At 45.6% G+C, this 12123-nt stretch overlaps 1 protein-coding gene across 3 annotated transcripts in view; it reads right to left on the bottom strand.

Annotated features, from left to right (window-relative positions):
* The window catches only part of NAV2 (neuron navigator 2), an 852675-nt gene that overhangs the window by 244694 nt on the left and 595858 nt on the right, over positions 1 to 12123 (bottom strand). For all 3 annotated transcript variants that reach the window (XM_004369713.1, XM_004369711.1, XM_004369712.1), the window contains exon 4: positions 7468 to 7540. In XM_004369713.1, coding sequence (XP_004369770.1) covers positions 7468 to 7540 — 73 coding nt within the window. The remainder of the gene's footprint in view (positions 1 to 7467; positions 7541 to 12123) is intronic.

Genomic DNA, 12123 nt, shown 5'->3' with positions numbered 1-12123 from the left:
ATCTTATATTAGAGAAAACTCAATGGTGATCTTTTTAAAAAAAACAGCTTTACTGAGGCATAAATTGCACCCACGAAATTCACCCACTTTAAGTGTCCAATTCAATGATTTTTAGTCAATTTATAGACTTGTGCAACTATCACTATAATCTAGTTTTAGAACATTTCCATCACCCTAAAAAGATTCCTCATTCCTATTTGCCCTCAATCCCCAATCTCACTCCCAGACAACTACTAATCTGCTTTCTATTTCTACAGATTTGCCTTTTTGGGGAGCATTTCATATAAACAGAATCATACAACATGTAGTCTTTTACATGTGGCTTCTTTCACTTAGCGTAATGTTTCTGAGGTTCGTCCATGTCAGAGCATGTATCAGTAGTTTGTTGCTTTACACTGCTGAGTAGTGTCCCATCACACGGATATGCATTTTATTTATCCATTCACCAGTTGATAAACATTTGAATTGTTTTTCTGGAAGAACACATTCAAGAGTGGTGGATGCTCTGGTTGGGGCTGGAAGCCACCCAGTTTATGACATGGGTGGTCTATAACAGACAGTATCCAAAATAGCTAGAATTGTGTTCTTTCATATTTCCCTAGTGGTATTTGTCTCTGTTCCATTAGGCCTGGTAAGGCAGCTCCACAGGCATTCTAAAAACAAAATCCATCAGCCCACAAAAATGTTTCCCTCAGCATACTTCCCAAGGTGTTGGAAAAGGAACATCATTTTGTGTTTGATTAACTAACCTCACTCTCTTAATTTCTAGAAAAGGAAAAAAATGTAGACCTAGAGAGAAGTAACTTGGCCAAGGAAACACTGGCTAGCTAGTAGCTAAACAAGCAGTGGAACCCTGTTCTCCTTTCTTGAGGCTGCCCTATGCAAATTGAAGAACAAACTACATTGGTCATATTTCAATTTCCACTAGAATTCGGTATGACCTTGACTCTTAATTTCTTTGGGTTCTGGCTGATCTCTGTTTCCACTGGCTAGTAGTAATCTGCATAGATGCTGTAGGTAATGTTGGGCATGAAGGGTAAGATAAACAGGAGAGTTATTTTCTTTCAACATTATTTAAGAGAAACCTCAAGCCTGGTTTACAAAGGCACAAGCACTGGCATAATCTAATACAAAGAAACCTGCTTTGTAGGAAAGAAGGGGTTGGGAGCCAAAGAGAGGGCTGCCTCCGACCAGTAGAGTTGTGAAATTCCTATTCAATTCCCTCAGGCCAGGGTTGTGTAAGGCTTGCCCAGCTGATTTGGGATCATGGAGTATGTGGCATTATTCCTCCAGATGGGCTGTCTACATAAGCTACATTGACCACATAACTTTCCAGCCCACTCCTGCAGCCCTCCTGTGTGCTGCTCACCAAGCCTGTCAACCAGTCAACACAGGAGAAGCAGAAAGGGAATGAGAGCAGAGCCTACAGGACTCCACCTAGTGAGAAACAGGAATGGCCCCACTCACTGCCAAACTACGTTTTAGGTGACGTGGGTGGAGGAAATGTTTCACCTGCTCCTTTGCACCCTACAGGTCCATAGACCTCCTCTTTCCTGGCTCAAGATGAAGTGGGGGACAAGCTCAGCATCTAGGTTTCTGGTCATCAGGGAAGCAAACTCAGGTCTGGGCTAATCAAGTAGATGAATGATTTCACTTGAAAAGCCTACACTCCTTAAAAGAGGCACCTGGAAGGCTCTTCCTGCCTCCGCCTCTCCAATCTGCAAGGCTGATAAAGAGCTAGCCCCTTGCCCCCATCATATTACCTATGCCTCATCTTCTGTCTGGATTTTCCTTCACCTTTCTTTTCTCTCTAGCAAGGACCTATTCATCTTGTAAAACGCAAGGGAAATATCACCACCTCTGTGAAGCCCTCCTGACTGCCCCAGGCAGAGTGATCATTGCCTTTCTTTGGTTACCGTGGGATCCTGTACATACCACTGGCACAGCTCTTATTAACTGGAATTTAGGCTAGATGTTTATGGAGGCAGTGTGGTTCAGTGGTAGAATTCTTGCCTTCCATGTGGGAGACCCGGGTTTGATTCCTGGCCAATGCACCTCAAACGCAGCCACCACCTATCTGTCAGTGGAGGCTTGCATATTACTATGATGTTGAACAGCTGTCAGACTAAGACAGACTAGGAAGAAAGGCCTGGCATTCTATTTCTGAAAAATCAGCCAGTGAAAACCCTATAGATCACAATGGTCCAATCCTGTTGTGCATGGGGTCATCATGAGTTGGGGCCAAGTTGACAGCAGCTAGCAACAACAAGGCTAGTTGTCTATGGCTGTTTTGATGATCTATGTATCCTAGTGCCTAACACTGTGCCTGGCACATCCAGCAAATGTTTGCTGTACTAAACAGAATATGCCTTATCCCCTGACTTCTCCTTCTCCATTGCAGGAGGATGGGCTCAGGGCTAAGTAGCACAAACCCCAGGTGTTTTCAAAACCCCAGAGATAAAGGCTATCCTTCCTCACCAGGACAGGTTTACAGATGGTTGAGATAGGTGGAATTATGTGTCTGGGAGGGTTAGGGGTGATCCTGAAAATCACTCCAGAACAGGGTGAGGCTTAGCTCACAGGATTCTGGCAAGTCTCCAAGAGCAAACGGATGGGTCCAACCTCCAGGACACCAAGTGGGGCAGGAGGCCTAGTTCAGGGGAAGCGCCCTACACCAACAGCACCTCCACAGGGCTCACCCCGGCCTCCAGTCTCTGCCCAGAGGCGTCCGCCGTCTGTGCCCTGCAACAAAGGCTCTCTGTGGCAGGTTGAGGCAGAGCCCGTGCTGCTGAAATGCTTCAAGGGCAGGTGCACACACACTCCTGGGTTCCAAACCCAGCTTTAGTCACTGGGAAAGGGTGGAGATGTATCTGTGGGGCTTTCCAACCGCTGATGTTTTTTTTTTCATCAGAGGAGGAACCTCAGGGCACTCAATCATCTTCAAAAGGAAAACAAAAAGCATTAAAACTACATTACTTTTTTAAACAATGTAAGGCTTTTCTACTAGTTATGCAGGTGGTTAGAAGCATGGGCAGTGAGACATAGTAGAAAGAACCAGTCTTTGAATTAGCAGACATGGTAGCTTAGCCACTGCCCAACCTTATACCAAAACCAAACCCGTTGCCTATAGGACCGAGTAAAACTGCCCCACAGGGTTTCCTCGGCTGTATGTAAATCTTTATGGAAGCTTGACTGCCACGTCTTTCTCTCACAGAGCAGCTGGTGGGTTCAAACCACCGACCTTTTGGTTAGCAGTCAAGTGCTTTAACCACTGTGCCACTAGGGCACCTTCCCGATCTTATAGTCCTCCCTTTTCCCATATGTATCAGTCTATTTGTACCTTGTTTCCTTATCTGTATAATGGGGATAATACTAATACTGATCTCATAAGACTGTGAAGGGGATTAAATAAGATATAAATGTATACAGCACTTAGGTCAGTGAGTGAAACCTGTGGGTTATCAAAAACGTTTTCTAGTCCTACAATGCAGTTTAACAGGAAGTCAAGTGAGATGCTTCCCATAATCCTGAAATTGTGGGGAATAAAACCCAACTTAAGGATAAAAAGTTCTAACTACCTCCACTTCATAAGCTCAAGGATCTGCTAAAAGTTGGGGGTAGTCATCTTCCTGTAGGATTTACCAAGTGGCACCTGTTCAGAATCAGTGTTACCACCAACCACCATCATCATCACTTCCACTCCCCAAAATGTCAAAATAAGAAGATCTAGATGAGAGAAGGTCATTGGTTTGTTTGGGTTTTGGGTTGGCGGCATTCAATGATCATGGAGACAAGGTTTGATTAAGGAGCAAGAAGGTGAGGTCCTTGCTCTCTCTGAACTCAGGACAGTGGAGGCTCTAAGAGAATCACTCAAAAATGGGGGTGCTGGCAAGAAGGGGAGCCTGGCATCCTACTCCCCAGTTGGACATCTGCTAAGCAGAGATTTGGCCAATCTGCTTCTTGGCTATCTGAGTGGAGAAAAAGAAATGGAGATAAGTTGTCCAGTGGGGGACTGCCAGGTAACAGGCCTGTTCCACCTATGTCAAGTAGAAGATGGAGCCTACACATGTCTGTTGGTCCCATGGGAGATAATGGAGGGATCGTGAGACTGAGGCCTACATTCTGACCAGAGCCACCTTAATGTGGAGACAAAGAGTCTGCATCAGGGGGATGGGATATGAATGCTGTCAGCTGGGAGTGGGCTGGAAGAGCTGGCCAAATCTCACAAAAGACTACCAAAGCCCTGGGAGCAGCACGGGAGGGAGGCCCTCATGGGCGGACCATGTTGAGACCCCCACGTTATGGCTACCCAGGAGGTGGACCGCAATTTCACCACCAGTGGAACTCTTACCTCCTCTATGTGGCCTCAATCCTGGAGCCTCAGACACTGGAAAGAGGGAAGGGGAAGGGAAAGGAAGTCAAGCCACCATGCCCCTATTCCCCTCCAAGCTCCTAAAGCCACTTACATTGGCCGGCATGGGGTAACAGAGCTTTGAACAGACTTCGAGATTAAAGTTTAAAAATGAACAAGACTGAGTCATAAATACTGACATAAAATGGTTCTAATAACTGAACGTGACTGAAAAGTTATGGATCCTGGCCAAGATATCATTAAATGAGCTACTACTCAGCAGGAAAGAAGGGGGTTCAACATAGCACAGTTGGGGGAAGCGACTGAAATACCATAAAACTATTCTGTAGTTATGCCCCAATGCATTGCACGCTCTTCTATGCTCAGAGACTTACAAGGATCATATCCCAACATCTAAAAGGGGCAGAGGGAGTGTCTCTTTGCCTTCAGACTGTACAACATCTCCTGACATGCAGCATGATGTACATGTTCCAGATACCAAAGAGTTCTAAATCTTTTCTGACTTCTTTCCCCTGTACATAGCATGCCTGGATTTTATCCATCTGCTATTCCAAAAGACACTCATGGTAGAGTCAAAAGAACATGAGCTGAAACCACACCCCAGTTCAAATCCTGGTTCTGCCACTCACTAGCCTCATGCCTTGGGGAATGTCACTCATAACCTCTTTAAGTCAAAGTTTCCTCACCTGTAAACTGAGGCTATTGTAAACTCCAACTTCAGTTGTGAGAACTGGAGCTGATGCAAATAAAGTCCTTGTCCTTAAAAAGCACAGTAGATACTTACTCATTTGACAAATATTCACTGAATAGATTCTCTATGCCTCAGGGAACAGAGAGGATAGGGGAACAAACGAGGTAGAAAGCAGGACAATGGGTAGATGACCGAGTAGTCAGGGGTCGTCTCCAGGCCACGGAGGATGAAGTTGGCCTGCAGAGCCTGTGTCACTGTAGAGCCCTGGATGCAAAAGGTGGTGAAAGTCCTGCAGGTGGTCTGCTGGGGGACACAGCCCTGTCGCTGGGGTGCAATCACTCCCAGAAACTAGGCGGAGGATGTGCCTGCCACCTACTAGCCAGCACAAGAGCTCTTCAAGGAGGAAATCATGTGTTTCTCTGAAAGGGAATTTGCATTTCCCTATGTAAAGAAGCTCTGGTGGCGCAGTGGTTAAAGTGATCGAATGCTAACCAAAAGGATGGCGGTGTGAAACCACCAGTGGCTCCATGGGAGAAAGATGTGGCAGTCTGCTTCTATAGAGATTTACAGCCTCGGAAACTCTATGGGGTCACTATGAGTTGGAATCGACCGATGGCAGTGGGTTTGTGGACCTACTCACAGGGATCCCTGGTGGCGCAGTGGTTAAGCTCTCAGTTGCTAACCAAAAGGTTGGCAGTTCAAACCCACCAGCTGCTCCGTGGGAGAAAGATGTGGCAGTCTGCTTCCGTAAAGATTAAAGCCTTGGAAACCCTATGGGGATGGGGCACTCTACTCTGTCCTATAGGGTCGCTATGAGTCGGAACCCACTCGATGGTAATGGGTTTTTTATTTACTTACCCATGGCAACACCACCACCACCTTCCCTAACAACATATATTCCACACAGTCAGCCCAGATCTCATCCCCATGATGAGGGCCCACACCATAGAGCAGGGGACTCCCAGGATGTCCCTCTAAGGGCTGGGGTTAGGGCTGACCACACTCCAGCTGCTTCTGAGACCTCTGGAAGCAGCATGATGATGCCTGGCTTCGGGCAGGACGAGCACATTAGAGTTCTCGCTCTGGGACTTCCAGCAGCCCTACTCTAAGACATGACATACCCACAAGGCACCAACAACGGCCCTTTACATCCGCACCCCTAATACAGGAAGAGTCAAGCATTCAGAGACACAGCCAGGAAAACCAAGCTTTCAGGACACAGCAGAGGCAAGGAACAGGCCTCAATGGAATCTTTAACATTTGCAAACTTACGTACTCCATTTGGCTGCTTCCTTCCTCACTGCTCCCCTCCTCCCCACCCTGGCCACTGGAGTCGTTGTGTACATCTTTTCAGAAAGCAACCTTGCTAGGGAAAGGTGGTATCATCTGAAACCCAACTGCTTTACCTGTCCTGGGAAAACTGGAGGCAGGTGTAAACTAATGAGTTTGGGAGGATGCCAGGGCCTATGGCAGCCTCTGAGCTGGCAGCTGCTCATATTTACAAACAGGGGAGAGGGGAGGTTTCCAAGACTAAATTTTGCCTGAGGAGGCTGAGAATTTGGACCAGTCGTCTCCAGACCAATACTTAATTTAACAGCGAATCATTAGCAAACACTAATGTGCTAATTAACCAACAAATCGGAGTTAATTAAAAACCAATCAGGATGTAAAAATGTAGCACCTCATTAATAAATCCAGTACTCTTTCTTTTAAGAGCAAAGAAAAGTGCTGCTTCTTCTAATAGAAGTAAGAGATATGACTAGGTATTATTTTTCCTGGGAGCTGTACAGTCTAAATATGTTCTGGGGTTAAGAGTTCTCTCTCCCTCAGATAAGACCTAACTTAATAATCAACTGAATTGCCAAATAGGTGAATCAAGTCAGCATTGTTTAGCCAAGCCCTACTTAGACCAAAGCAACTGTCTTACATGGTGGCACGGTTGAATTTACAACCTTGGAGATGGGGGCGATTAACCAGTAAGCAAGGTACGCACGGGCTTAATTGTGCTTACTTACTAATCTGTACTGCACAATTTCACATGCATTTTTTCACCTGACTTTGATGAAATCCATGTAAAATTGTGCACTACAGATTAGTAAGTAAGCACAAGTAAGCCCATGAGTTCTTTGTTTATTGGGTAATCCTGCTTGGAGATTTTTTGGGTTGTCAAAAGTTGGTATCCTCTGGTGTATGTTTTGTTATGCATATTTTCACCATAAAAAAATTAAAAAAAAAAAAAGTTGCCATCCTCAAGTCTAAACAAGCACTGAGCTATCTGAAAGAAAACAAACCCAGAAGAGCCCACCAGCATCCTTTGTCTTAACTATATTGACGTTCTCAATAAGTAACAGGTGGGCACTTCTAACGACGAAAAGGCAGTTTAGTGACAAGCACTCTGACTCACCTTCTGCAGAAAGCCCCTGGATGTTTATTCCCTTCGCTGCCAGGAAATTCAAGCAGGCATCTATGTTTTCAATCTAGGGGGAAGAAAACAACAATACACGCTCAATAAATGCTCACTGCCCCCCAATGCCATCTATTGTTAGCGACAAAGGACTATGTCAGAGAGAGGGTTCACTGTGTATTGGCTAAGGTTCTCAACCAGGAAAAACAGAACAACATCAAAACACCTGATGGATGGGTGCAGGTCAGGACTTTCCTGTCTGTACTTGCACAGGAAAAGGTTACCCAATGTCCCAACCACAGGGCTCCAAAAGTCAAGGGCCTGCATTGCTCACAGCTGCCAAAAATAACCAGGTTGGAATTGGAGCTCTTATACTGATCACGGTCACCAGTGCAATTCTGAAAACCTGAGCAGCTGCCAGGGCAGTGGAAGTGGAGACGAGGTTAGCGACCCACCCAGCTATTGGCAGCTGGCATGAAACTTCCAGAAGCAAGCAGTCAAATGTGAAAACGGTGCATGCAAGTTTCAGCAGGAATCTGGGCAATGTTTACTCACAAAATTCTCAGGATGGCAGGCATTGTAGATGACCAGAAAGGGCCTACGACATTTTTGACCCCCTCTATCTTTTCTGCTCTCTTTGGCAAGAAGAACCCACCAGAGTCTGGAAGCCTCCCTGTTTTGCACTGCTGATGCCATGGCTAAGGGCAATCCAATGCCCAGTCCTCAGGAAAGAGCATTTGGGTCAGTCCCAAAGATCTGAACTGACTTCAGTTGTCAGGGCTAATTATTTTTCGGTTTAAAGGAAAATGTTCTGGCTTGATTAATGTCAATAGTGACCACTAGTGAACAAAATTGCTTTTGACTTGGCCCAGGGATCTTTGAACTTCACACAATTTGCAGTTCATAACAGAGACCCCCATGTTCCTCCACAACCACTCCACTCCACGTGACTTCCCAGGTGCAAAGTTTTTATGAATTCAAACCAATATTTAAGCCACAGAGTTTATTTTAAACCAATAAATGATTGCACATGTGACCACTCTCCCCACCTCCAAGCAATTTCCTGATGCTCCTGCACAGACACAGAGAGCGAAGCCTCTACATTTTAAGAGCACTGCAAACGGTTAACGTGCTCAGCTGCTAACGGAAAGGTTGGTGGTTTGAGTCCACCAACATATCTTGTACATGGCTGAGAAGTCACACTTCGGCAATTATGCCCCCACGGAAAATGAGAAAAAGAAAAGAAAAGCTGACCATCCCTGTATCTGCTAATGCAAAAGCAAAAATGGTATATACTTGGTATTTATCCTTAGAAGTGTCATGTAGGTGGGCTAAGGTATGGAGGTTAATTGTTTTTTCAGTGACAGTCCATCAGTGTTGCACTGAAAACAGAAAGATACCCACCAATATATTCAAGAAAAGTGCTGCTCTATTATAATGCTGCATTTCTACTGAACTTTCCTCTCAAGAAGTATAAAGTACATTTCCTTGTCCCATTTATGGAGCATTCAACGCACATAGCATCATTTAAGACACATGTTGGAGTCTTCTTGCAAGACTAGCATTGATGCTTTTCAAATTCAGTCATACACTGATTTCTTTTAATGTTAAATTCTATGAAAGAAAAGAGTAACCATAAATAGGTTACTCAGAATACTTCCTCCTCCTGTTGTTAATTTTTTTTAAAGTCCTATCATTCTTCCATAGAATTTCATAATTAAGATCTGTATCGCTCCACTTGTGTGTGGGAGGAAAGAAAAGCCCCCCCGCTCCAGGGACATCTGACATCATCTGGCAACATTTTGGGTTGTCACAACCCGGGGAGGAAGGAAGGGTTGTCAATGGCATCCAGTGAGTCGAGGCCAGGGATGCTGCTAAACATCCTACAGTGCACAGGATAGCCACTCACAGCAAAGAATTATCCAGTCCAAAATGTCAATAGCGTCGAGGTTGAAAAACCTTGAGTCTATGACTTTTTCAATCATTCATTCAATTAACATAATCGTGAGGATGCCTGCTCTCTGCCAGCCACTGTGCTCAATTGTTTTAATATGGTGTTGGTTTTGGCAAGTGTTGCTTGATGGAGAAAGTGAGGTAAGGAGGTCAGATTCTTGACCAAGATTACAGAGGTCAATGGCAGAGCTGTGGCTAGAACCCAGGAGTCCCCTTTCCCTGTCACAGGAGCTCACATTTACATAATCCTCCTACTTGGGGTCCACAGAGCCACTTGGCACTCCCCTCCCCCATTCCTGTTCATTTCAGGGAGAATCAGAGCATATAAATAAGGGAAGCGTTAGGATCTGAGTTCATTAGGTAAACAGGGGAGGCAGAAGGGTACCAAGGACAAGTTCTTCTACAGAGGAGATGAAATACGGGCAGCAATATCCAGATGGCCTCATTGCACTCCTAGAAAATGTTAAAACTATAAATCAGAACTTGGGTCATCATTTAAAATCTATCCATAAGCCCATCAAGCACCTTGAATCTTTCCCCTTCACTATGAATTCTCTGCTCACAGAAGGAGTTCAAAAAGCATTCTTCAAGTCTCAAATCCACTCTTTAATAACGTTCCATTAAGGTTAAAAATCACTCCTAACAAGGAGGCTGAGACCCACACTCTTTTCATCTGCACCCCAGGAAGAGAGCGAGGCTGGGAAGCAGAATTGGGTCAGATGTGGATTCCAACCTCCCATTTCATTTGGAATGAGATCAGAAGGGGAGACTTTCTTTGATCCAGGCTTTCTTCTGATTCAAATTCACCTCCAGGTTTTCTTACAAATACTATACAGGTAAATAACCATCCACATGTACCATCGAAACTGCAAACTCCCACCATATCCCAGGAGGGAAACAGGCCCAGTGGCAGGTCCCACCTAGTACTAATGACAGCATGAGGCTGTCCTTTAAGGAGGCTCTTGGGGCTCTCGGGGCATGTGTGATCCAGACACATAGTGTCGGATGAGGATCCTGATAAAGTTGGGAGGCAGGGAGATGGAAAAGATGCTTAACCAGCAAAGTATGTAAATATGACCAAAGCTGTTCATTAACACGTAGCGGCCAATGTAAACTACTTTCCAAAATTAGCTGAAAAATCTGTGCGAAGTCTAACATTCCAGTATTGCTGAAAGGGGGCAGGGAGCGGCACTGGGCTAGGAGGCTATTGTAGCTGTTGCCATAGAAATGCATCCAACTGGTCTGGGATCAAGTTGCTGGCGTCTGCAGCATTAGCTGGGGTGGGGTGAAGGTGGGGAGCACAGAAGAGGGAGTAGAAAGGTGCTGGATGAAGGAGGGAGGCCAAGAAAAGGGACCGACAAAGACCAGGATGCACTTCTCCAGGCTTCCCTTGGTTCAAAGCCAAATGTGGCCTCTACTCTGTGCAGCCCATGAACATCCAACAGAGGCTGGAAGGAAGCCCTTCTCCCAGTCTCAGTCGGATTCTCGATCCCAGAGTTGAATGGTTTTTCAACAGTCTCTGAACTTTCGACTTGCAGGGCAACTTCCGTAGGCTCTGTACGTTGCAGCCTCCACCCGCCATATCCAGGAGCTCATCCCCACCGAGCTCATCCCCACTGAGGACAGACAGACAGCAAAAGAGCTCCCCTGAGAAAAAGCAAAACAAATGCCCAACAAGTGGAAAGAGAAAAAGGGAGGGGAGAGGAGGGCAAATGGAAAATTTCACATTTCAATCATGATCAAGGCTGGACTGGGCTTCATGATACCATAAAATATGCAGACCTCGGAAGCACTGCTGTATGTCTTCTCGGTAGCTTAGAGACTGATCAAATACCATCTGTTGTGGCAGTTGTCATGGCAGCATTTTCTCCAAATACCAGTGTAGCGGAGTACAAAGCGCATGGAAATGATGAATGCAAACGAAGACCTCTACGGGCACTCCTGCAGCCCAGGGAAGACGGTGTTCCAGGCACAGCAAGTAAATAGAGCGGTAACTGTTCTTATGACCCAAGTTTCTCACTAGGACCCTTGGAGATCTTCATCGTAGGAGGAGGAAACTGGGAGGGCAGGCAAACAGTGATGCCTTTAGTCAGGCAAGGCCACGGATGCCTCCTCGCTCTATAGTCTTGCACTGCAAGCCTAAGCCCACAAAAGTTTCCTGGAGGCAGCACCTTCACACCTCCAGGCCAGAGCTCTTGCTCAGTCCCAGTGCCTGCATTAGGTCATCTCCAAGTCTGCTCTTCAACATCCCTCTCACAGCAGAGACATTCTTTTAAAATTATGAAATGCCTAAAGCCTAGGCAATGGGGGGCCCAGACCCCAGATGCTTAAGTGAGAACTTTAAAGTTCTTGTGACTTTAAAAGCACAGCATAGCATCTTCATGAAACTCACACATCACCTCAAACAACTTCCTTCCAGAAGTACGTGTGACTCGAACACCTGATATTGCTTCTTGCCAACAAAAATAATGATCATTCCTTCTCATATTTACTGAGCATCTACGGGGTGTCAGGTAATATGCTGGTGCTGGGTATAGAGTGGTGAACAAATAACATAACCCCTGCCCTTGTGGAGCCTACAGTCTAAGGTAGGGGGACTGGCATTAAATAAATAATGCACCAATAAGCATGTGACTAGAAGCATTGGTGGTTTACTGGTAGAATTCTTGCTTTCCATGCGAGGGATCCAGGTTCAATTTTCAG

The sequence above is a fragment of the Trichechus manatus genome, unplaced genomic scaffold (genome assembly GCF_000243295.1).
Source record: "Trichechus manatus latirostris isolate Lorelei unplaced genomic scaffold, TriManLat1.0 scaffold00006, whole genome shotgun sequence".
In the NCBI taxonomy this organism is placed as follows: domain Eukaryota; kingdom Metazoa; phylum Chordata; class Mammalia; order Sirenia; family Trichechidae; genus Trichechus; species Trichechus manatus.
Note: the sequence above shows the minus strand (reverse complement) of the source record. Positions and strands in the feature narration are given on the sequence as shown.